The sequence below is a fragment of the Trichechus manatus genome, unplaced genomic scaffold, assembly GCF_000243295.1.
Source record: "Trichechus manatus latirostris isolate Lorelei unplaced genomic scaffold, TriManLat1.0 scaffold00011, whole genome shotgun sequence".
Classification (NCBI taxonomy): Eukaryota; Metazoa; Chordata; class Mammalia; order Sirenia; family Trichechidae; genus Trichechus; species Trichechus manatus.
The window spans coordinates 24903813-24930995 of record NW_004443947.1 but is presented as its reverse complement, the minus strand read 5'-3'; the positions used below and the strand labels follow the sequence as shown (position 1 = coordinate 24930995).

Below are 27183 nucleotides of genomic sequence, written 5' to 3'. Positions count from 1 at the left end.
CCCCTGCTACTCTGTCCCTCGAAGTGTTTGATTGTATTCAGGAAACTTCTTGGCTTTGATTTAGTCCAGTTGTGCTGACTTCCCCTGTAGTGTGTGCTCTCCCTCCCTTCACCTAAGATAATACTTGTCTACTATGTAGTTAGTGAATACCCTCTCCCTCCCTCCCCACCCTCGTAACCATCAAAGAATGTATAAGTGCGGAACAGCATTTTCCTTAACATTATTTCACAGCACTTTTTACATGACCTTGTTAGCTCCAACCATCATCAACTTTCTGATATTCTGAGTAATTTCTAGTTTTCAAGGTGTTGTCACAAATGCTACTCACTTCCTCTTCTCAGCAACCTTAACAGCAGGTAAGAAATAATATTTATGCAACAATTTTCAGTTTCCTAAGTGCTTTAGTGATAATAGCTAATTTTATGGACCACCCACCAAGTGCCTAGTACAAATATCACTTCATTTAGTTTTCATGATAGTCATATTAATACAATTATCCCCATTTTAGAGATGATGAAACCTGAGGTTCAAAGAGGTTCAGCACTGTAAGCAAAGCCTCATGGCTAGTAAGTGGCAGAACCAGGTTCACTAGTACATACACACATACACACACACACACACACACACACAGATGCATATATAAATGCACATATGCAAACACACAGATTCATTCACACCTATACATCTACAAATACACGTTCGCCTCTGAACATCTACAAATAAACCCACACGTGCACACATACACATTAAATTAGCATTCATATTCTTTGAATTCACAAAGCACTTTAGCAATAATACATCCCCATTATTGAGCCAAGCACTGATCTCATGTGATTCTCACAATATCCATGAGATAGATACAGCTATTCCCCCAACTTCGCAGATGAAATAACTCGATCAATAGCACACCTTGGGCAAATGGGAAAGTTGGAGCTTACACCTGAGTCTTACAGCTTCCCTGGGTGGGCAGTCTTATTAACTTCGTTGTTGTTATGCACTGTTAAGTCGACTCCAACTCATAGTGACCCTGTGTGATAGAGGGTTTGCTAGCCTGTATTTTTCACAAGACCAGAATGCCCGGTCTTTCTTTTGAAGAAAGAAAGCAAGCAACCAAGCGCTTAACTATTGCACCAACAGGGCTCCTTAGCCTTATCAATAAGTCTCATTTTATAGGTAAAGAACTTAGGCCCTGAATGGTGAATAGGTTGCCCAAAATCACACAGCCAAGGTTTGAACTGAAGGCCTCAGACTCGAGACCTGATCTTTTTCTACAGTCTTCTCTCTAGGAAACACTTTCTGACACTCAAGTTGAGATCCTGGGAATGAGTGAGACAGGTGATCTCCACACTTATTCTCAGGCTTTGGGCCGATATGCAAATGACTCAACCTAGCGCAATCTCCCTGGGAAAACCCCAGGACCAGCCTGAGTCAAGAGAGTTCCCAACTCAGGCAAGGAAGACTCTGTCTGAGAATGAAGCCCCTCCTCTGCCCCTGGTGACCACACCACTCACAGGTTTTCCCAGGAGAGATGGCAGAGAGACCACTTTGCTGGCCACTTAATAGCCAGCTGAAAGGATTATGCCCCAGTCCATGGTGGGCGGGGGTGGTGTGTGGAGGAGGAAGCCGTAGGAGGAACTGCTGCCACCCAGGAGCGGTGAGAAGTGGAAGAAGACCCAGCCTAGAGCCAGCCTGCCTGGGTCCAAAGCCCAGCTGGGCTCCTTAACCAGCAGTGGGGCCTTGGGCAGCTATTTAACCTCTCTATGCCTCAGTGTCCTCATCTGCTCATGAGGGTAATCCTCTTGTGGGGTTGTTATGAAGAATAAATGAGTTAGACTAACACACTTGAACAGCACTTGGCACATAATGAGCACTCAGTAAGTAGAAAGTGGAAGCATAGGCCCACAACCCCTTCCCCAAGACCTTGAGGCCAAAAGGGTTTCAGACTTTCCAGATTTTAGAAAGCAGACATTATACATACATATGTACGTGTGTGTATATACACATACACGGTATATTACATAACATTACATAAGTACAGGTAGTCCCCGATTTACAACAGGGTTCTGTTAGACAACTCCTTCATAAATTGGTTCTTTTTTTTTAGTTTTAATTGTTTTTGCCTTTTATTTTCAGTATCTTTATAAATCTGATCTATATTTGGGGTTGGAAACATTACATATAAACTTGTATTTTAATATATACATGTTGTTAGGTGCCATCAAGTCAGTTCTGACTCATAGCAACACTATGTACAACAGAAGGAAACACTGTCTGGTCCTGTACCATCCTCATGATCGTTGTTATGCTTGAGTCCATCGTTGCAGACACTGTGTCAATCCATCTCGTTTAAGGTCTTCCTCTGTTTTGCTGAACCTCTACTTTACCAAGCATGATGTCCTCATTCAGGGACTGGTTCCTCCTGGTAACATGTCCAAAGTATGTGAGACGAAATCTCACCATCTTTGTTTCTAAGGAGCATTCTGGCTGTACTGCTTCTAAGACAGATTTGTTCATTCTTTTGGCAGTCCACGGTATATTCAATATTCTTTGCCAACATCGTAATTCAAAGGCATCAATTCTTCTTCAGTCTTCCTTATTTATTGTCCAGCTTTCACATGCATATGAGGCAATTAAAAACACAATGGCTTGGGTTAGGCCCACCTTAGTCTTCAAGGTGACATCTTTGCTCTTTAACACTTTAAAGAGGGCCTTTGCAGAAGATTTGCCCAATGCAATACGTCATTTGATTTCTTGACTGCTGCTTCCATGAGTGTTGGATTGTGGATCCAAGTAAAATGAAATCCTTGACAACTGCAATCTTTTCTCTGTTTATCATGATGTTGCTTATTGGTCCAGTTGTGAGGATTTTTGTTTTCTTTATGTTGAGGTGTAATCCATACTGAAGGCTGTGGTCTTTGATCTTCATCAGTAAGTGCTTCAAGTCCTCTTCACTTTCAGAAAGCAAGGTTGTGTCATCTGCATAACGCAGGTTGTTAATGAGCTTTCCGTACATACATACATAAAAAATACATACATCATAAAAATTTACTCCGACAATAAAGAAGAGTTGGATGACACTGGCATTTTGTCAGTTACGGTAATAACTTCACTTTTGCAAGGCTCTGGATCACCTGGGTTATTCCTGGGAATGGGGATGGTGTTTCTAGTCAGAAAATTAGTTGAGAGTTGTCTGTATGGTCCTTTTCTTTTTTTCTTCACATATTTCACGGTAACATCTAACTACTTCATACATCTCTCTATCAACTTTAGCAAAGCAATCAGCATTTGGGTGCATGTTTTCAAGCAACTGAAACCCCTGACTTAGTTTAGAAAAAACTTCAATCAATCCTTTCACTGTAAAATTTTTTGACAACTTCTCTCCTTCCCAGGGGCAGATTATCCAATAATCAAGGTAAGCATGGTGCTTACCCTGCTTACCAGATCATCTGTAGTGAACAATTTCACATGGGTTTCACCACATCTTTGAATCCGTTTGAAATTGTTCATTACAGATTGGTAAGTAAGCACAACTACGTGTATATTATGTAACTCCCTCCTCCCCATAAGGCCTGGGATAGCACTTTATAGTCACAAACACGTTAGTATTTCTGCACTGAAACATAAAAACTCATTTTAAGTGTGATTTAAAGAAAGACTGTGACTCGTCTCACATCAGTTCAGGTCAAGTTTTGCCACCAAATGAGTTAAAAAAATTTTTTTTCGGTTTTTAGAATTCCCTGAATTTCAGAATTGTGGATAAAAGATTACGGACCTATAGTAATGCTAGCTGTTGTTGTTAGGTGCTGTCAAGTTGGTTCCAATGCATAGTGACCCTGTGTATAACAGAATGAAACACTGCCCAGTCCTGTGCCATCCTCACAATTGTTGTTATGCTTGAGCCCATTGTTGCAGCCACTGCGTCAATCCATCTGGTTGAGGGTCTTCCTCTTTTTCTCTGACTCTCTACCCTACCAAGCATGATGTCCTTCTCCAGGGACTGGTCCCACCTGATAACGTGTCCGAAGTCTGTGAGATGAAGTCTCGCCATCCTTGCTTCTAATGAGTATTCTGGCTGTAGTTCTTCCAAGATAGATTTGTTCGTTCTTTTGGCAGTCCATGGTATATTCGGTATTCTTTGCCAACACCATAATTCAAAGGCATTAATTCTTTTTCGGTCTTCCTTATTCATTGTCCAGCCTTTTAATCCTAGTAGTAATATACTATTTATCTTCCAGATCAATATTAAAGGTGTGGGCTCTAGAGTCAGAGAAACCTGAGTTCAGTCCCTTTCTCGCTCTGTGATCCTGGATAAGCCACTTACTCCCTCTCAATCCCAGTTTTCTCATCTTAAACTGAGGATAACAATATATATTTCATGGGACTTCTGAGGTGATTAGATAATATATGTAAAATGCTCAGCACAGTGCCTAGCATTTAATCAGGGGTCCATTAATGTTAATCAAAATTATGATTATTATTATTATTAGCTCCAAGTAAAATTAAGACTACTCTCTCTGGACACTCTCTCTGGGATGATTTGAACTCAGTGAGGCCCAGTATAAACCACAGACTAAACAAGTTGCTGTCAAGTCAACTCTGACTCCTGGCGATCCCATGTGTGTCCGAGTAGAACTGTGCTCCATAGGGTTTTCCATGGCTGGTTTTTGGAAGATTGCCAGGCCTTTCTTCCAAGGCACCTCTGGTGGACTTGAACCTCCAATCTGTTGGTTAGGAGCTGACCATGTTAACCATTTGCATCACCCAGAGACTCCTAAGGCCCAGTATAGGCAATAGTGAACTTTGTTCACAGGGCCTTTCCAGCTCCATATTTCTGAATATCATCCTCCCCCAAGGCTGAAGGCTGAACCCCAGCCATTACCATCACCCACCCGCCCCCCGGACCCAGCCCAGCGGAGCAGTCTGCTGTCAGGTCAGAAGCCTGGGCTGGGGGAAAAAGGCCTTACCTTACACCGGTGACAGCAGGAGCCGTGGGCACACTCCGCCCCTTCCCTCAGGGTACAATTGGAAGCATTGCAGCAGGGGTTATTACATTCCTGTGGGAGGCAGCGGGAGTGGGGTGTGAGCAGGGCCTCTGGGGCAGCCAGGCAGGGAGACAGGAAGGCTGGGAGGGGTGAGGTCTTCATCCACCTCCTGCATTTCCCCACCCCCTTACCCCAAAACACCTCTGGAGCCCAAGCTCCTAGGAACTCTGCCAAAAAAAAAAATCACTTTATACCTTTAGCACTTAGGGCTAAAAAAAAATAGTTGCTGTACAGTTGATTCCAGCTCGTGGCGACCTCATGTGTGTCACAGTAGAAGTACACTCTGTAGGGTTTTCAATGGCTGATTTTAGGGAAACAGATTGCCAGGTCTTTCTTCTGAGGCACCTCTGGGTGGACTCAAACCTCCAGTCTTTTGGTTATCAGCCAAGCAAGTTAACCGTTCGTACCATCAAAGGGATGATAGATATGTTGAAAGCACCGTGTAATGTGCCCTCCCAGCACTTACGATAGTATTTTTATAAGCTTTTGCAATTATTTGGTCATGCGTGTTTCCCCATTAGACTGTGAACTCCACGAGGATAGGCACCTTTTTGCTCCCCATCCTATCCCTAGCACCCAAGGTAGTACACTGCTCTCGGTAAATACACTGAAGCCTGAGAGAGCCAGAACTTGACAGGACTGCTTTGTTCTCCTGGGTCTTGCAAGTTTTCCACCTTTGGCAGGGTGCAGTCTTACTTTTCTATCTCTCCTTTTAGTGGAAAACGTTTGTGTTTTCCTTCTCTGACAGGTTTCCGCCTTACACAGGTTCTGACTTTTGCAGGTTTTACTGTACTTGTTGAATAAACAGCTGCTCCAAATATAAGCCGACTTGCTGAGCCCACTTTCGGGCTGCTCCCCAACCCTGCAGGTCCCGCCATGCTAGTACAGCTCCCTCCTTTCTGAAGGGGGTGGGGCTGATCTCTCTGGACCCGTGGTGGTGGAATGGTGGTGTCTTTAACTAATTCTTTTTTATTATGAAAGTTACATGATGGGGTTTAAAAAAAAAATCAAACTAGAATTATAAAACTAGTTATTAACGAGTTATTAAATCAAATAGACTTTTCCACACATATAGACTTTCGATCGTACCCCACAGTTAACGGTTACTCTTGTATTCTTCCCCAAACTGTTACCGCATGTTAAAATGTATGTTTTTGTCCATAAAATACAGTAACAAAACTAGCCAGTTCTGCTTTTTTTCAAAAAAATATGCAACTGTTCAAAATGACTGTGCTATGCTGTGATCACTGTGATCACTGTGAAGATCAGAAGGAAGAAATGTATTATACATAAACGAATTCTGCTCCTTCTTCCTCACAACAGCCCTTCTGAGATCTGACAGCACTTCCTACATCCTCTTTCAATCATCTATTCTCCAGGCTAAGCGGCCCAAGCTTGTTATTTTAAGCATCCTCATAAGGCCCAGGTTTGAATCCATATATCCAGCCGTGTGGCCTCTAGAATAAATTCAGTGCAGCTAGAGGGCCAAGGAGGCCATTTGTTGCTCCACTCGGGAAGAGGCAACCAACACGCCAGATGAGCGTGGTTCCTGGTGAGACTCAGACACTCACAAAGAGAATTCCACTCTGGCTGTGGATACAAACAGTGCCAACCCCAAACTGGGAGAGGCTGCAGAAGTGGTCCATGTCTAAGGTTTACTCGCCACATCCTATCGTGATGGGGTCTTTGATAGCCATGAGTAGGAAATGTCTGTGATTCAGAAATTTCCAATTGCTCTCTCTCTCTTTTTTTTTTTTTGGTAAACATTTTATCAGTTTTATTTTAAGTTTTTATCTGGTTTTTTTTAATTATAAAAATGTATATAACACAACATTTGCCAATTCAACATTTTGGGGGTGTACAATTTAGCAATACCAAGTACATTAAACGTATTGTGCAACCGTCACCCATAATCGTTGCCAAACTTCCCGCCAACATAAACAAACACTCACTACTTCCTAACCAACGGCTCCCCATTTCCCCCTCCCTCCCACCCCTGGTAACCACTAATGAACTTTAGTGGGATCATACAATATTTGTCCTTTTGTGACTGACTTATTTCACTGAGTATAACGTTTTCAAGCTTCAGCCATGTTGTAGCATGGATCAGGACTTCATTTCTCTTCGTGGCTGAGCAGTATTCCCTTGTGTGTATGTACCACAGTTCGTTTATTCATTCATCCACGGATGGGCAGGTAGATTGTTTCCCTCTTTTGGCTATTGTGAATAGGTGCTGCAGTGAACATTGGTGTACATGTGCCTGTTCGAGTTACTACTTTCAGGTCCCTTGGGTATACCTAAGAGTGGAACCGATGAGTCATATTGTAGTTCTATGCTTAACTTTTTGAGGAACTGCCAAACTGTTGCTTTCTCTTTTGACCTTGAGCTTTGAAACCAGGATACATTCTCCCCTCCTACTACCACCACCACAACACCTTACCTCCTCCTCCCCACAGTCACACTCTTCCCCGTCTTCCAGGTATCCGTTCCCACACCTCCGGCCTCCATACAGCGTCCTGGTGTCTGGCATGTTGGAGAGACACATCCCACCACCTGACTGCAGATACCTGTCCAGCTCCTTCCTGTTGCATCCATTGAACACTCTGGGAAAGGGGTGCCTGGCAGAGAACAAGGTTGAAATTAGTTGGGAGTCTGGGTAGCAAGCAATCAAAACAGCTGTCAATCCTGCTACGTAGTGGGTGATTCCACCTGGACTCCAACCCCATAGTCCATGCACATAAATTCCCCCCCCCCTTTAGAACATTCACCAATATATTAACTTAGAATTCTTTCACCCTTAATAATGAAATATTAACCATCCCACGATGCTTTTTTTTTTCCTTACTCAGCATGGAGGAGGTATTTGAGAATCAGAAGCAGCAATTTCTGCCCTTTGCATGAAAGGACTACAATAAGGAAGGGGTTATGAGTGTGTTTCAATAGGTCTCTGGAGCCTTAGAACTAATGAATAAAATACCAGCCAACTCAAGTCTTTCCTGAAGCTGATATTAGATGGAAGTTTTCTTGGGCTAGAGAACCAGGCCAAATGGTCAAAGTCATGGGCTTAATTTCTTCATGGGCTACTGACCTGACCTCTGTTCTAAAGTTGCAGAGGAGACTCTAAACTCAGCCAACCAGCCATCTCACAAATGCACACCCTATCACAAAAAGAGTGTGAAAGGCTTTGGGTCCCACTATTGGGAAAACAAAATCAAAAGTCATACCTTCCTGTGATTGAGGGACAGTATCGCCATTTTGGTCTACAAAACGATCCCATTTTTTTAATGAATTAGAAGTTAAACACTGGAGGATTTCAGGTATATGACAAGTAATTTGTTACTAATAATTGTTAAACTGCTAAATTTGTGAACAATTTAAAAACAAATTGGAATAGTAATTAAGGTAACTCTTTAAACATTTGTCTTCAGATATGCTTTTTTTGATTGAGATGGAAAGGGTGCACTCAGAGTAACTGTGAGCTGACAGGGGTCTGGGAATGACCCATGGAGTTGTATCCTGCATGTGAACATCATCCGTTGTATGTCACAGCCAAGAAATGATGAAAAAACACTGAACACTGGATTTCCAAGAAAGCTGTATTTCCTCTTGGAGACAAGAAAATGCCATTCTCTGAAAACCATAAGCAGGCTCTAAAGGTTTGGGGTGGGGAAAACACAAGCTCCCACTGGGATGCCTCCCCCAAAGTGGCTCAGGTCCTGAAAAACCCAATGCTCTGTGCTCTCTGAGTCCAAACACTAAGAGATAAGTCCTTGAAAGAAACTCCAGAATTTTCCTTCAAGGACTGTGGTTTTAAAAAATCCCTCATGACCCTAAGGGAGATGCATCTGTCTTATCCTTGTTCCTCATGCTAAATGCAGCCTGGGGTGTGTGTGGATGCTCTCCTTCCTTCTCTTTGTTCTGGAGGCTGCATTAGAGCTTTCAACCAAGGCTGGGATCTAACAGCACTTATCACACTCCCTTGGGATGGAGAAATCAAAGGTTGTGGCTGTTCTGTTATCAAAATGGGTCTTCATCTGGCCCAACAGATGGATCTTGACCAAAAAGAGGAAAAATGTAGAACAGAATTTCAAATTATTATAGAAACCAGACTTATTGGACCCATTGAGACTGGGGTAACCCCTGAATCTATTGCCCTGAGATAATCTTTCAGCCTTGAACCGAAATTATTCCATGAATTCATCTTGAAACTAAATCACAGTTTAGCTCAACTAGTAAATAATGTTTACTTGAGCACTGTGCTCTCTTAAAGGTTGGAATTAGTTAGGAGTCTGGACAGCAAGCAATGAAAACAGCTGTCAATCCTGCCATCTATGAGGGTATATGAGATCAAACTGACAACAGTAACTCTAAAACTCACAGGAGAAGTTCAGGGGACACAGAGTCTAAGTTAATGATGGTGAAACAGTATGGGTAGAGATAGCAAGAAGGGTGACACAATGAGAAGAATGTAACCAATGTCACTGAACTGTACAGGTAGAAAATGTTGAACAGGTGTATGTTTTGTTATATATATTTTCATCAAAAAATTAAAAAAAAAGGGGGAGTCCTCAGCAAATACTCATGAAGTAAATAAGATACATGTAGTCAGGTTAATTTTACAGCCAAAGAGAGAAATGAAGTATATCTTAGGGTCCCAGCAGCACCAAACCTCCTGCTAGAAACCTAGCGCTCCTTCCACACACCTGCCTCCTTGGTCCTCTTCCAGTTTCTTTATTATAACAACCACATTTCTCACCAAGGCCCCCACAGAAGTATCAGGGAGGCTCCTTGGGGCCAGCTGGGAGAAACCCTTGAGTCACACTGGCCACACTCGTCCTGCTCTCCTCCCCGTCCCCACCCTTCCTGACAGCTTCTATTTGACTTACCCGGTGGCCGCAGCCATGATACACCCACCATCAGCTGCGCTGGCTGAGCAGCAATCCGCAGAATCATGGCTCATGCCAAAGTTGTGGCCCATCTCGTGGGCCATGGTGGCAGCCACACCAATGGCATTCTCGGAGTGGTCCTGCTCAGGGAGAGAGTTCAGGTCAAAGTGATAGCTCTGCCTCCCATCCACATCCTGACCTTTTGCTTAGCCAAGCTGTGCTGCTCTCCACTGACTCTATCATCCCTGAGCAAACAGGCAATCCACACGTGCTGTCAACAGGAAGTCTAAATCCACTGATGCCGTTAATTAGGAAGTTAAATGCTTAAAAGTCCGTGCTTCCTGAGTTCCTCAAGGTTAGAGACTATGTCTGACCCATTGATAAATTCCCTAACCAATAAACACTTTCTGAATAAATGAAAGAGGAGGATTTTGTCATTCTTCCTCTTAACATAGATCTCTCCAGAATGTAAAGGAACTGACATGGGAAATACCACGTTAGTCAAACATAAAGTGTTTCTGGCCCAGGGCTTTCTGAGACGCCTGTGAGATAGACACACACCAGGGACAGCACCTAGCACAGTGCCTGGTGCTTAATCGTAAGAAGCAAAAGCTCAAGAAACCAAAAAATAGAAGAGAAGCAGCAAAAATAGATTTACTAAACATGCAGGTATGTTTCTTACATTATAATTCTCATTCTAACTCTAAGATTATAAACTGTAAAATTCTTATTTCTATTTTACAATGGAGGAAATGCATTAACTTTCCCAAAGTCATATTTGCTATTTGAACCCAACTGATTCTGACTCTAGAGCCTGTGGTTTTATCCTCTATGCTACACTTGTTAGTAAGTACTAGGTGGATGGAGGGACAGACATACGGATGGACAGCAGGCCTCCTTAGTAGCTAATTCACAGGTTAGAAATGAATCTTCAAAGCATCCCCAAAAAGTCAGAGAGAATTTCAAAAGAAGACAGTAATTTCCTAACCATGACTTTGAGACAGGCTCTTGTGTCATAAGGACACACATAAGGATGCAAGACCTGGAATAAAAATGCTTTTATCTCTATTATCTTACTATTTCCCTGCCCCTGGTTTGGAACATATGAGAGACTGAGTGATGTATTAATTTAATAGCTTCAGGGTTCTTCTGAGCTTGAAAATCAAAAATAAACTACAAGAAATGAAACTTCACTCCTGGAGACCTCCATCTCTTAGAACTTAATGGTTTCATTTCAAGAAATTGCCCTGCTTCATGTCCAAGCTTTTTTTCCTGCACTAATAAAGATTAAATTATTTTATGAAAGATGACCTTCTGTCGTGTGAGGGCATTTTATCACCTTCTGCAATGCCAGCACGCTGGCTGAGACTCACCATGTTCACACCTCCAGATTGGTACACGGAACACATGGCCATGAGGGGGGCCAGGCCGATGGTGGTGCCATGGAAGGACATACCCCTGCAGGAGAAAAGGAGAAATAAGAGAGATGACTTGGGTGGCGGCTGAAAGGGCTGTTCCCGGGTGCCCAGGAACGAGTGGCCATCATGGTGCTCCTTAGCCCTACTGACATTCCAGATCATTCCCAAGGGGAGAAGCCGTGGTATTCAGGCCAACTGGACAACGTCCAGGTCAACACCTCTCACTTCCTCTCACCTCTTCCCCCACTGCTCCAGAGAAGCAGAAAGGGAGGGAAAAGGCCACTTTTTCCCACAATGTGCCCATAGCCCCATTCCCTGGAAGGAAAAGGGCAGGGCTTGCAAACCTGCATCCCATTCCTGCTGCACAGGAAAAGGTCAGAGGGAGGGGGGAGGAGGTGGCATAAGCTCTGATGCTGAAGTGAATCATGCCCACTTCTGCCAGCTGCCAGGGTCCCATGCCAGCATCCCTGGCTCTGTGGTGTATGTGTGTGCAGTGGGGGTGGGACTGGGGCAGCAGCTGTGGGGGCTGATGCCTCATCCCCACATCACACTGAGGCCAAGGAAACAGATGTGTCCCATCAGGGACCTCACAAAGTGCAGCTGGGTGCAAGAATGAGCCATTTTTGCTTCTGTTTTGCAATTATGAACCTAATCTGCCAAGAGCCAGCAACTTTTCCCCCAGCTTAATACATCCCTCTCTCAGCTGTATGCATCCAGGGTAGGGAAGAAGGAATAAATAAAATACTTGCGTTTTCATGCATGCCACAAACATGTAATTTATTTAAAGAATCCATGTGGAAATTCATTATGTGGTACTTTTATATTTCCATGTTTGTCTCCTTATCTAGGCCATGAAATCTCTGAGAGCTGAGACTGTATTTTACTTGCTCTGGGGTCACCAGGACCTAGCACACAATCTGATACACAATGGTGGTTAATAGATGCCCGCTGAATTCAAGGCAGATTACCTTCAGAGAAACAATCTGCAAAGGCATATGGAAAACATATACAAATCTATATGAAGCCGTACTAATTATTTTATAAACCTATTTTATGGCATTGAGCAAGTCCTAACTGGAAACCTAGATTCAAGGCCTTGCCCAAAGCAGGGTGCCATGCTTGTGTGAGCTCAGGCCAAATGTTCTGGTACCCAAAGACTCTTCCTCGTTCAATGTACCACGTGAGGTAACTACTCACTGTCCAGGTTTCTGGTACAGTTACTTTCCTCAGTTCCTTTTAAAGGGTAAACAAAGGCAAGCTCTGAGCACTCAGAGCTACATTTGGGGAACAGAAGAAAAACGGTTTTATTATATATATGTCTTTTGTTGAAACTGCCTCGAAATACCTTTGGAACCCAGTACTAATAAATATCAAATAATCACCCTTAGGGGACTATCATGTGCCACCACGACCTTTGTCAGTGTCTGTTCTTTTTCCCAGGGACTGAAGAACACCCAATACAACCTGCACCCTCCCCCCGCCCCCCGCCCCACTGTCTCCCTCCCGTCAAACACAGAGTTCCTGCATGATCTGCCACTTTGAGTCTGAGATACTCAGCCCTGAGCTCCTGGAAACAGGTGAAGGACAATTCAAGGAACCCTGTCTCCTGTACCTGCCTTGAGATATTGGCTCATGTAATTGAACAGAGCCACAGAGATCAAGACGAGCCCCTCAGAAAGTCTGTTTCAAAGCGGCCCAGTTCCCAAATATATACTCAATGGTTTCAGATCCTCTGTTGAATGTGAGTAAGGCTAATTTGCTCATCTAGGTTGTTAACACTTTTTGGTATTGTTATGCCTCTCAGGCTTTTTAGTATTTTCCAGGGTGTGCTGGGCACAGAGCACAGGTCTGAGAAATACTGGAGTATCTGGACCAGAGTGTCAGGATTGCCTTGTACAACCAATCCTGACCACGAGGGAAAGAGAAAGGCAAATGCTGAGCATCTGTGCCGCTGGCAGAGGCTAGTGCATTAGCTTTGCATCAGACACCAACCCAACACGTAGGGGAAGAGGCTATTTACGTGATTAACTGTGCGTTGTCATGGTTCTTCTGGGAGAGTAGCTTGCGCCTCCAGCTAAGAAATGACCAGAGGGTAGAATACGGATTCTCCGAAACTTCACACATATTCCCATGAGTCCACACTTCCAAGCCCACGAGGGCAATCCGGATGTTCAAGGATCGGTAGAACTGAAAGCACACACAGAAAAGCCACATTATCTGTCAGCATCACCTAGGATTTATAAGCTTCTTCCTAGCCTAAGAGCTCAGGGAACAGATACCAGATTTCTCTTCTCCACATGCCTCCAAGGGGAGTGTTTTGGGTTGAATAGTGTCCCTCTCCCCCAAAAGATACACTGAAGTCCTAACCCCTGGTATCTGTGAATCTAACCTTGTTTGGAAATGGGGCCTTTGAAGATGTTATCAGTTAGATTACCATGAGGTCATACCGGAGTAAAGTGAGTCCTAATCCGGTATGAGTGGTGTCCCTATAAAAGAAGAGAGCCCGGCTACCACTACCAACCGCTCTGACCGCGGACAAAATAGATGGTCCCGAATAGAATGGGAGAAAATTATAGAACAAAACTCATATTCTTGAAAAAAAAAAAGGCTAGATTTACTGGACTGGTAGAGACTAGGGGAACCGAGACTATCACCCTAAGATAACTTTTAAACTTTGAACGGAAACCACTCCCGGAGGTCACCTTTCAGCTGAATAACAGATTGCTTCACAAAATAAACAATACCACCTGTGAGTACTGTGCTCCTTAAAAAAAAAAAAATCATCTATATGAGAAGAAATGTGCAACATTTACCCTAAAGCAAAGATGAGAAGGTCAGGGGAGGCAGGGAAGCTAGAGTAATGGAAATAGAGCAACAGAACAGAAATAATGAGAATGTTGCCACAATGTAGAAAATGTAACCAATGTCGCTGAACAATATGTATAGAAATTATTAAATAAGAGCCTAATTTGCTGTGCAAACTTTCACCAGAAACAATTGAGTTGATTCTGACTCATAGTGACCCTAAAGGACAGAGTAGAACTGCCTAGAGGGTTTCCAAGGAGAGGCTGGTAGATTCGAACTTTCAACCTTTTGGCTAGCAGTCGAGCTCTTAACCACTACGCCACCAGGGTTTCAAAATATTTATAGAAGTAAAATAAAATAAAATAGGAGAGACAAAGAGAGGGAAGGAAAATGGCCGTGTGAAGACAAAGGCAGGGATTGGAGTGAGCTAGAAATCAAGGAAACACAAGGTATTGCCAGCCATCACCAGAAGCTAGGAGAGAGGCATAGAACAGATTCCCCCTCAAATCCATCCCTAACTTTGGGCTTCTAGCCTCCAAAACTGTGAGACAATAAATTTCTGTTGTTTTAAGCCACCCAATTTGTGGTACTTTATAAAGGCAGCCTGGGAACTAATACAGGGAGGAAGGAATAGGTGTTATTAATCACATTTTTCAGAATGGAAAGATGAGGGAAATGAGTCCTGGGAAAGATATACAACATTCTCACAGCATCCTGGTGGCAGAACTGGGGTTATTCAGTTCAGAGAAGACTAGGTTAGGACATAAATGTTGTTTTCAAATATGTAAAGAGCTATCATGTGGGAAAAAGGATTAGCATTGTTCTGCCTGGTCCTGAAGAAGGGCTTCAATCAATAAGTAAATCAGACAGGGAAGACAAGCTTCATTTTGAAATAGTAAAAACGCTTCCACACAAAGCTGGTCGTCAGAAAGCTCAGAGCTAAGCTTTGCTGTGCTCTGTAATAAATACTGGCTTGTCTGTGACAATTCTCTCTCCCAATCCTTTACACAGTCTTATCTTTTTTATATGTGTCTACATGGTACTCTTGTATACAAATTTTTAAACAGTTTCTTGAGGTACAATTTACATACCAGGAAATCTCCCTTTTTTAGTGTACAATCTAATTTATTATGAAACCATTACCATATCCAGTTTTAGAATATTTTCATCACATCTGTAAGATCCTTCATAACTTTTTACAGTCATTCCTAGCCCCTAGACCTAGGCAACCACTAATCTACTTTCTTTCTCTATAGATTTGCCTTTTCTGGACAGTTCCTATAAATGGAATCATACAATATGTACTCTTTTGTGTCTGGCTTCTTTCACTTAGCATCAGATTTTTGAGATCAGTATTTCGTTCCTTTTCATTGCTGAATAGTATTCCATTGTATCAATATATCAAATTATATATGGACATTTTATTGTAAGATGTCTCTCATTCATTTAGGAAGTAAATGGGTATAAATAGTATACAAATGGATGGATATGCTTACTCCCAAAACTTTCCTTCTGCATCAAAGGAGGTGTTCAGTTATTGTCAAGAATAGCATAAGTAAGTTTCACGCATCAGACCGACAAGGGTCCTAGATAATCATCAGGGTTCTTTCCAACCCAGAGATTGTGAAATTCTATAAACAAGATCTAACTATCTAGCTCCTTAAGATTAGAGCTGTATCTAACGTTTATGACATGATGCTTTTAATCTTATGTGCATATAAACAGGAAGAGGATTTTCTTTAAAGCTAAGCCACAGGAAGGCATGGGCACAAGGGATTCTTTGATTAGTCTACTCTGAGATGCTTATCATGGAAACATAGGTCACATGAGCAGGAGATACCATCTTAATTCAAAGCTGGCACATATTGCCCCAGCTAAAAACAATAATGACAGCACCAACGTTTATCAAGCACTTGCAGTGTACTAGGCACTGAGGCTTAGAGAAGCTCAGTAATTTGCCCAAAGTTTCAGCATGAAGTTAGTAAAGCCAGGATTAAGGTCCAGATTAACTGACCTCAAAGCCCACTCGTGGCCCTACACAGCTTAAGTGCTGGAACATTTATACATCTAGCCAAAATCAACTTGCTCTGAGAAGTTGGGTCTGAGATGGGCTCCAGACTTAGGGAGACTATAAACCGTTCATTTCAAAGGCCATTTTTATGTTCCTGTTTCATTTCAGGTCAATCATTATAGAAAATACAGGATTCAGATTTCAACTTGAACTTGCTTCACTAGGAAGCTGTTTTAGGAGGTAAACTTGGCTTTTTCACAGTTAAGGGAAAACATTTGGATTGAGTTCACGATTCAGTAAATTAATGTAGTTTATTCCAGTATTTGGTTCAACAACAGTGCAGTTCAAGTTGCTGGGTCAGCAACTCTCAGAGAAGTAGGTATGACTTCCCTCACCCCATATGGGAGAAACTAGCTGCTGGAGAGAAAACCAAGACTGCTTCCCAGAGTGGTCAACCCAGCAAGGTCTGTGGCTTCAAGTAAGGCCTGGGGTTTGCTGATGCCTCTCTTCTCCCTCCTCATTTCATCAGCATCCTTGATTCTATCACTCAAGCCATCTGGAGAGTACACAAAGGGGAGACCCAGCCAAGTCCCACACCTGTCGGGTCTCCACAACAATAGATGTCACTTGGCTGGTAGCAGGATCTGTCTCCTGTATAGTCCCCAGGGAAACAAGCTTTCTTGTTTTCCAGATGTTGAGCGTGTTTGGGTTGTAGGATCATTCAAATGTGTTACTGATGAGTTGCGAGCTAGACAGAGGAGCTAGAATAAAGTCCCCAAGGGACTGTGTCCCTGGAGTCCCTTCTTCCAGGAAATGCCAGTGTTTGACTTTCACCTGACCCTAAGCTATGTTTCCAGAGCTGCCTAAGGCAGAACAAAAACGTGGGGCATAACGGAAAAAAAAAAACCCATTGCCATCGAGTCCATTCCAACTCTTAGCAACCCTACACGACAGAGTAGAACTACCCCATAGGGTTTCTGAGGGGTGGCTGGCGGATTCTAACTGTTTATCTTTTGGTTAGTAGCTGATCTCTTAACCACCAGGGCCCCAAGAAGCTCTATGAGTGCTCTGAAATTGTACAATAATTTTATCAAATTCTCAAAGAGACCTACTACCCCAACAATGTTAAAACTCACTATTTTAAACAATACAATGCCAGTGTCAAGAGACTATTTTCATTCTAGATTACATATTCTTCTGCATTTTGCACTACAACATATACAAAATATTTTCAAGTCTCAAACCAGCCTGTTCTAGTAAAATTGAAGTACTTGGATATTTCCTAAGAGCATGTTGGCAAAGGGCCTGGCCTAGGAAAGTTAACCATCCACACAGCTTCCTAGAGGGAAGAAATAATTTTAGAACTGTTTTACAAATCAAGACTGTACAGACTGGCCCAAAACAACCCATTTCTCCACATCCTGACCTACTTCAATTCCCTCCGAAACCAGAGAATTCCTGGACTTTAACCCTGGAAGGAACCTTAAAAATTTTTTAAAGATTATGGGTTTTAAATTGGGCTCCTCTGTGTCCTAGCTTCCTCAGGAGCCACTGCAGAGGTTGAGGGGGAGGGGTCAGAAGAACAACACTCTGGATCTTCATCTCTATATTAGATATTGGCATAGATTTCATTTTTAAAAAGGATTCCACGGGGGGAAAAGAAATTGCAAGCCACTGGTTTAAGCCAACTCCTCTATTTGATAGGATATAAGAAACAAAAACAAAACTGCAGCCCAAAGAAGATGAGTTACTTGCCTATAGTCACGTAGTTCAGGGCTTTGTCAAGACCGTCCTGAGGCTCTGTCATCATTCATTCTCTTTCAGAAATTGGCTGGAGTGACCAATCTGGCAGAAGGTAGCTCAAGTGCCATGTGATCTCCTGTCCCACAGCCCCTCTGAGGGGCTGGCACCTTTCCCACAAAGTACACACCTGGTCTCACCTTATCAACATAATTGGCGATCTCCATGAGCTTGTGTTTGGTGGCTTCCTGGTCTCGTCGATTCTTCTGAAACTAAATGGGACAAGCAAAACAAGGTGAGGCCCCAGAACTTCTTCCAGTACCCTTCCTGTACCCCATTACGTATCTCTGAATTAGTTCTTTTTTTTTTTTTTGTCTTCTACGATCAGTTATTTACATACAACTATGTCCACAACCCCAATGTCAGATTCTGAAGGACAAGGCCTGGGTCTTCTACATCTCAGTTTTCCCAGCTCCTAACCCAGTGCTGAACACACAGTAAGCATGCATTAATTGTGTAATGAATTGAATTGTCTTTCTCTAGCCATTGAAGTAAATCTTGTTCTCTTGTCCTCCAATGTACAAGGCCTCTTACAAACTCCTTCCAGGGCTTAGAGGAGGGACCCACCTAGTCTTTGTCTTGGTCACCACCCCAACATGAAGTCACCATTACACAGATCTCACAAGACTTCCCTGACTATCCAGGTCAATCAACACTGGTCAAATAGTTGCTGAACCCCCGTTACATGCAAAGCATTATGCTTGGTGCTAGGTAGGATGCAAATAAGTGTCAAGATCCTGGTCCTAGCCCAGTGAAAACAGAGAGAGGACCAGAAATAACAATGATGGGCCCTATAATTAAAGAGTATACAATTGAAATGAGCTGAGAAATCCGGCTGAGAAAACATGCACAGAAATAGCCACAGTGGGAGGCCTCGTGAATGACACACAACGGGTGCTGGCAAAGACCTCTGCAGGGATGATAGATAGGCTTCATCATACATGCCACTCAGATCAACTGGCAGTGCCTGCCTATGCTTCTACAGTGAGAAGAATTCTAAGACTGGGCTAAGCAGGAAGGAATGCTGTGCTCGATTAGAAATGTCTACCATGGGTAGCAGGAGAAGGACATTTCAGTATGAATGCCTCACAGTAGTCAATGTGGCCTCAGAAAGCGTGATGTCTTCCAGCTACAATGATGAAGTAAAGCTTCATAGTGGAAAGGTAAAACTTGTTACCACTGCAATTTAAATTTGTAAATGATGGCATGTCCTGCAGGCTGCGATTATTATATAGAATCTGTATAACTATTTACATTGGGTACGCGCTACACAGGTTACTTCAATTCAAACCCTTCACTTCCTTCCTCCACCCCATCCTACAAGAATATCCAAGCGAGAAACAAAAAGAACAGCCAAATAAAACACCCTAGGCTATTTGTTTAGACGGGCTGTGTCCCAGCCCTGACACAGGGAAGAAATCCACTTTTTCTCATTCTTTCCCTGCTTTTGGACTTTCCTGGGCTTCCTTGGAACACTGTCCGTTGTTTGAAGGGAATCTCACTTTCACTGTTGCTTTCTACAGAGTTAAATTCAGTGTAAAGCCCTGCGACTTGGATCCTTCCAAGACATTAATCCTGGAGTTTCTCATTATAGGGTCATTCCATTTCTAAATTGACCTCATAGCACAGAAAGTGTTACAATATTTCTATTCATTTAGTAAATATTTATTAGAACATCAAGGTCAGATTTCAACATCTTTAAAATATATTAACCCTATCTTCAAACAATTGCCCAATAATGCCCACCACGGTTTAAGGAATGTCTTGTGTTGTCCAGAATTGTCTAAAGCAGGAGTGGGCAAACTTTTTGTGTAAAGGGCCTGAAAAGGAGTATGCTAGACTTTGCAGCCCATATTGTCTCTGTCACAACTCCTCAACCCTACCATGGGCAATAAATAAACCAACAGGCATGGCTGTGTTCTTGTAAAACTTTATTTACTAAAACAGGTTGTGGGCTGGATCTGGCCATGAGCCATAGTTTGCCAATCCCCAGTCTAAAGTAGCGAATACCTGCACCCTCTACTTTCTAGGGGACACAGGAAGGAAAACATGGTGCATCACTCGTCCTTTCCCAAGTACCTCATGTTCTGTGCATCTTGTGAAACTCCTTTGCGTGCTACAACCTAGCCCCTCCTACAACATTCCTTCTTGCTCTCTTTACCCTCTGAATGATCCTTTTTTTTTTACCTCTGACCGCTCTCTCTCTAGGCAGCAACACTGTGTCTCGCTTCCCTTCTCTGTGTCTACTCTGTGCTCTGAGGTCAGAGCCCGCCCTGCCTCAGCACCAGGTTGTAAATCACAGATATGGCAGCCTTCCCTTCCCTGTGTTCCCATCCTCTCAGATTAATTCCCTGTGAGGCATGCATTTATGCCTTCAGAGAATGAGAGAGTGTGGGAGAGGTTGTGTGGGGCATTCATGAGCCTGTGAGCTCAGCCTGGCCTCTTACGACCCCCACCCACCCCCTCACATGAGTCACTCACGGCCTTTGGCGGAGGAGTGCCCAGGACCTGATAAATGAGCACATCCCCTTGTGGGACCCGTGTTGGAAATGTCTGTGCGGCGGGTACTGAAGGTGCTGGTCTCTGCAACAGGAAGAGGAGGCAAGGAGCCACAGGGCTCTAGGTGGCACCACAGTGCTGGAAGCATCTTGAGCAGACACTTTTCCTCCCGGGGCTTTGCCGTGACCCTGGAGGTTAGGAAAGCTAAAATGCCAAATCCCTGACCCAGCCCCTCCTTGTCCAGCTACGGGGAACACGCACCCAGTGGGCTTTAAAACCCTGCACCTAGATTCCACTGGGGCTGATGTGGCAGAGTCCAGGGTCCAAGGGGTGGAAGGCTTCGCCTTTAAACTACAGCAGCTGTGTTTCTCTATGCTGGAATATTGGGGCTCCCAGAAGCTTTCATCGGAACAAAGGATTTGGTGTCTGGAAAAAACCTGGCTACAGACCACTGTGTTAGATAATCTTCAATGCAAAGCTGAAACTGAAAAACGTCCTAGAGCCAGAGGGGCTCAGCTTTCTTCCAGCCACCTTTCCACTAGAGGCAGTCACGTCAGGCAGGGCTACGGGCTGGAGACACGGATTTGGGACCTTCTCCCATGACTGTGGAGCCTTTGCTTGCAAACCAGCTTTGGATTTTGCTCTCTGCATGGCTCCCCTATCCTATACACACAGCAATCTTTGGAGAGAAAAACAAAAGAAATAGGGGGAAGAAAAAAAGGAAAAAGCCCGAGGCTGCTGGAAAAACCAATACTGACATCAATTAAAAAGCTAAACTCTTCTCAAAGCAGAACACAATGTTCCCTCAGCCTGGAATGCCCTTCACCTCCACTTCTCTGCCCAGTTAACTCCTCCCTATCCTGTAACACAGCTCAAGAGCCACGTCCTCCTGCCACTAGCATGGAAGGCAGGTCTCGTGACGTGAACACAAGTGCTCTTTGACTACCCCTCTCGGTCTCCAGAATCTGTCCCTGGGGATTCCAGACTAGGTGGTTGTTGTTAGGTGCTGTACAGTCCATTATCGACTTACAGCAATGCAATCGGACAGAGTAGAACTGTCTCATAGGGTTTCCTAGGCTGTGATCTTCACAGAAGCAGATCACTAGGTCTTTCCTCCTGCAGAGCCGCTGGGGGGGTTCCAACAGTCAACATTTGATTAGCAGCTGAGCACTTAACCATTGTGCCACCGTGGCTCCTTCCAGACTAGGTAGGGCCACCTATAATGAGGCCTTTGGGTAGGTAGTAACTACACCATTTGGATGGATACAAGACAGATATGTCTTGTGATGAGTTGTATCCTAATAGGAGCCCCAGGTGAGCATGCACGGTGTTACGGTACCAAGAGTGCTCAGCTCATAATGACATCGGGTGACAGAAGATGTGCTTAGTTATGTGGCTGTATACAGTGAGAACTGGAGGTAAAATGTGGCAAATACAGGGGCTGGTGCCTGAACCCATTCTTCAGGTGTCAACCTAAGCATCTCTGCCTCAGATTAGCTTTCTCCAATGCCCAAAACCACATTGGGAATGCATGCACTCTACTACGCTGTACTTTTCCATCTTAGTGATTATCACACTGGGAACTACAGTTTATTGGGCTGTCACTGTAAACTCTGTGATGCCAGACCGAGTCTGTCTAGGTCAGAGCTGTATCCTCCTGGTGCTAGACACGGTGCTTGGCACATAACAGAAAACCAAGAAATCGTTGATGAATAAGTGAAGTAAATGAATGAGCAAGATGAGTGTTCATCAAATCTGAGAACCCAAGGACCCTCAAGAACCTGTCTAATTTCAGGAATATGGAATTAAAAGTTAAACTTGCTAGTCCTTCAGGTCAGTAGTTCTCAAACTTGACTTTGATAAGACCACTCAGAGGGCTTATTAAAACGTGAATTGTTGGACCCCACCCGTACAGTGTAGGATTCAGTTGGTCTAGGGTAGAGCCCAGAATTTGCATTTGTCACAAGTTTCCAGGTGCTGTTGATGCTGCTGGGTCTGGGGACCACATTTGGGAACTACTGCTTTAGGTCCTCATTTGGCACCGATACGACTATAAACGTGGACCTACGCATGGGCAAGAAAATTGGATTCAATCAGATTCAATTATCTTTGTAAAGAAAACCCAAGATTTAAAAATTTCTATAGAGAATTCACAGACTCCTAAGACTAAGCCACCAAGCCTAAAGGTCTTCAGACTCAGTCTAAGAAATATTAATCCAGATAATTGCCCTGATTCTCTATCTGACTGATGTATTGAGCTAGAAGAGATTTTTCCTTGTTTGTTTTTTTCCCCAACTATGTTTAAAATGGCAAAAAGACCACTTGATCAGATTTCAGGTCAAAATTGTATGATGGAACCAGAGAAAGATGAATGTGTCAGTATTTCCCCAAAGTAGTTCAAAACCTGGAATGGAAGCTGTCAAGAGAGCAATTTTTCTGCTAAAGCCCATTGCCTACCCCTTACCTCTGCATAATCAGCCACAAGGTAAAGTTCCACATACTTCATGGAGTGTAAATCTTCCCTTTTCATCTAAGAAAAAGATATAAGAGATCAGAACTGTAGAAATGGTGGACTTGGCCTCATTTTAAAAAACTGCTAGGAAATGGAGCCCGTCAGTAAGCAGTTGACCTCCTTACTCATTTTGTACCAGAACACCAGTGGCAGTCCTGGCTGCAGTCACCACCACCGTCTCTACACCTTCCACCCGCCATCTTGATTAGCGCTGGAGGCTGCTCTGGGACACTGGATCCAGTCCTTTGTTCTCAAAAAACAATGAGCTGAGCTGGCTAATGCCAGCAGACCAGAGGCCAACATACTTTGAGGGAACATGCTGACAATCAAGTTCCCAAAGAACATTTAAACCACACACCTCTATTTTAAGCATAAATAAATACATCATGTTTGTGCATATGGCTAAGTGGCTATTCCAAAACAGGAATTACACATTTTTTTCACAGGTTAAACTTTCTGAAATCAGCACTGCAGCGTATTTTAAATGTGGTAGTGTTTCCCTAAAAAGCAGTTATTATATCAACTAGTGTATCTCACACTCAGCAATAATTTAAAATAAAAGAAAAAAGCTATTTCCTCCTTCTTAACCATTTCATTTCATTTCAGAAATCTCCAGGCTCCAAAGCATAGGTCCTCAGAGGGGACAAGCCTATTCCCAGGTTGACTCCTGCACTGAGAGCCTACAAACTAACCCTGCGTGGTCGCTTCTTGGTCTGGTTTGTAAACTGAAGGGCCCAGTCTCTGGAGGTGGGCATAGAGTGCTGGAAACCACAGTTCCCTGGGGGCAGCTTGAGATGTTCAGATCTGTAAATAAGGTGTTGGTCCTCGCTGTCACGGAGGGGCTCGATGATGTAGCTGAGGTTCCTGTTCACCATAATCAGTCCTCTGTTGACAGAGAAACAGAACATCCCTGGTGAAAGATCATGGCCCTGGAGAAGTCCCTTCCATAGGTCTCAGTTCCCCCATATGTAAAATGACACAGTTGGATTCAATTATTGGTTCTTAACCTTCTTAAGGAGTCATGTACCCCTTTGTGGGAATCTGACGCAAGCTATAGACTTCCTCTTCAGAGAAATACACACATATATGAAATGTGATGTACAACTTCAGAGGGGCCCTGGTGGCAGCGCGGTTAAGCACTCGGCTGCTAACTGAGAGGTTGACATTTCAAACCCACTCAGCAGCTCTGTTGAAGAAAGACCTGGTGATTACTGCCTAGAAAACCCTAGAGGGTAGTTCTACTCTGTTACACGGGGTCTCTATGAGTCGGAATCAACTCGATGGCACACAACAACGGATCTCATCACAGGAGTCCCTGGGTGGTGCAAACGTTAACACACTGGCTGCTAACTGAAAGACTGGCGGTTCAAATCCACCCAGATGTGCCTTGGAAAAATCAGCCATTAGAAACCCTATGGACCATAGTTCTACTCTGACACTATGGGCAACTGATTTTTTTTTTTTTTTTTTTTTTTGGTAAGCTCATCGCTACACTCCAGGTTAAAAACCCCTGGACTGCAGAAGCTCAAAAGGTTCTAAAACAGCTGGACTGGGACAGTTAATACTTAAAAAGTACAGGAGGATGAGTGTTCCAAAAAACTTCCTAAATACAAGCATGGCATTTGACAAGTCACCGGTCAAAACTTTATAGACTCAGAAAAAGGCAGTACAGCAGCCAGAGAAAGAACCTTGGCCTGGGGTGAAGAGACCCAGATTCTAGTCTTAGCTCCAGCATTGAACTGTCCGTCACGTGTTCTTTAACAAACCTCTTAAATCTCTCTGAGCCTCAATTTCCTCATCTGCCAAATGGAAATGATAATTTACTAGCAGGACTCTTGGAATGATTAGTGTAAAGACCTTGAGCCTGGAAGCCAAAGCTAGACTGACGCCATTGCTGCCAGTCCCAACTTCACCATGTCAGCAAGGCAGCTCTTTGCTGAAGTGACATCTACAACCAAGCGTGGGCAACCGCATTTTTTCATTGGTTAAGATACTAGTGTTGGACTCAGAATAAAGACGTTTGTCATTCATTTTATTCATTCACTCACTGAGCCCTGATTCTGTCCTCAAGTAATTCACAGCCAGTGGAGGACAGTCATTCATTCCACAAATATTTACTGAGCTCCTGCTGTTTGCTAGGCATTGTGCTAGTTGTTGAGGATGGAATAATGAACAAGACAGACAAAGGGTCTGCTCTCCAAGAACTTAGAGTCTAAACATGGGGATAAATCATCATAATGTATACCAAAAAAAAAAAAAAAAAAATGCCTCAAGTTGATTCTGACTCTTGCAGACCCCATGTGTTACAGAGTAGAATTGCTCCATAGTGTTCTCTTGGCTGTAATCTTTATGGAAACAGATCACTAGGCCTTTCTCCAAGGGCAAGGTCTCATCACCCACACCACTGATGGACTGGAGACAAGGATTCTGAGACTTATCTGGACTCAGCAGAAAGAGTGCCATGATTTAGTATTTATCAGTATCATAATCAATGGAAGGGTGAGTTGAGGACCATGTGGCAGGTATTTGCCATCCCTGGTACACTAAGATGAATACTACAGCAAGAAAATGGATCAAGGGCTCCAAGGGAGGAGGAAGCCCAATAATAAATCCTAGAGGCCCTAGCAGCATTTCCTGTCCTCCAAAACCTCAGGCTCTCATCCATCCAGGAAACTGAAAAGCTAAGGCATCTCCAATTCAGAGTCTTTGCCCTGCTCAATTGGCAGAACCTCTCTTAGGTCGGCTTGGCTTTCACCCCGACCCTAGCCCCTTGGGATCCCCACCCAAGTTTTGCTCTGTGGGAAGGGCCTGTGCTGCTCGCAGGAAAGACAGCGCCAGGCTCTGATCAGCAGCAGTCATTTCCGGGTTCCATCCCTGGCTAATCTCATTTTGGTGCCAGGAGCCTGCCCACTTCCTGGCTGCCTCGCCCAGGCTAACGCAGCAATCCCTGCCCAGCCTCATGGCAGACGCCCAATGTGCTCCTGAACAGCTAGGGTGGGAGTGGGACAAAGACTCATGTCCCACAAATGGGACAAAACGTCACATCCACTCCCTAGTCCAGACAGAAAAGGGCAGAGGGGAGAGTTGCTCCGAGCATCCTGTTCCAAGCTATCTTCTCCTCTCAGCTGACCAAGTCCCCTCCCATCATTTCAGTTTCCCTTGATGGCTGCTGATGTTGGAAACATAGAGGGCTTGATCACAAACCAGCCAGTGGTTTTGTGTGCATCAGGCTGAGGCTGTGGAGATAACACCCAGTGAGTGGAAAGTTCCATAGTGAAGTTGGTGAAAATTCCAGTGTGGAGCCACAAGGTGTAGTTGATCGAAAATCACTTAAACAACCTTTGGGCCAAATAGGACAAAGACCAAGCCAAAATTTGGTGCACGGTGAGTAATAAAAATCATGTTGTTGTTGTCTGCCATCGAGTCGGCTCCAACTCATGATGCCCTGCATTACAGAGTAGAACTGCTCTATAGAATTTTCTTGGCTGTAACCTTTATGGAAGCAGATCACCAGGTCTTTCTTCCACAGAGCCACTGGATGGGTTCAAACCACCAACCTTTAGGTTACTAGCCGATCGCAAACCACTTGCACCACTCAGGCTCCTTAATAACAAGATCCCACAGGTAATCTGGGGCCAAAGATTTAAAGTCCACCAGACTCTGGACCGCATGCCCTTAAGTTCTACGCTATCTACCTCCATCAGTGCTATGCGTGAATTGTGTACCCCAAAAAGATATGTTGAAGTCCTAGCCCCTGTACTTGTGAGTGTGAACCTGTATGGAAATACAGTCTTTGAAGATGTTATCAGTTACGTTAACACGAGGTTATACTGGAGTAGGGTGGGTGTTAATCCAATGTGAATGGTGTCCTTAAGAGAAGATACACAGAGACAGGGAGGCAGGGGAAGGACACCACGTGATGCTGCAGCTGCCTGCAGGTACCAGAAGCTAGGGGAGAGGGATGGAACCAATTCTCCCTCAAAACCTCAGAAAGTATCAACATGGCCGACACCCTGATCTCCAACTCCCAGCCTTCAGAACTGTGTGACAATAAATCTCTGTTCTTACAACCCACTCAATTGGTGGTATTTTGTTACGACACCCTGAGGAAACCAATACAATCAGTTAGTCCCAAACCTGTGGATCAGTGATCTCTAGGATGACGGCTCCCAGAGATAGCTATTAGAATATCTACAGAGTGTATTAAAAA

General features: G+C 43.8%; 1 protein-coding gene across 4 annotated transcripts in view; it reads right to left on the bottom strand.

Annotated features, from left to right (window-relative positions):
* The window catches only part of ADAM19 (ADAM metallopeptidase domain 19), a 116615-nt gene that overhangs the window by 29585 nt on the left and 59847 nt on the right, over window positions 1-27183 (bottom strand). For all 4 annotated transcript variants that reach the window (XM_023726563.1, XM_004371259.2, XM_023726561.1 and 1 more), the window contains 8 exons: window positions 23666-23858; window positions 22926-22991; window positions 18103-18174; window positions 13367-13533; window positions 11302-11386; window positions 9929-10068; window positions 7483-7660; window positions 4965-5054 (listed from right to left, as the gene is read on the bottom strand). In XM_023726563.1, the coding sequence (XP_023582331.1) occupies window positions 4965-5054; window positions 7483-7660; window positions 9929-10068; window positions 11302-11386; window positions 13367-13533; window positions 18103-18174; window positions 22926-22991; window positions 23666-23848 (981 nt within the window). In that variant the 5' untranslated portion in view covers window positions 23849-23858. The remainder of the gene's footprint in view (window positions 1-4964; window positions 5055-7482; window positions 7661-9928; window positions 10069-11301; window positions 11387-13366; window positions 13534-18102; window positions 18175-22925; window positions 22992-23665; window positions 23859-27183) is intronic.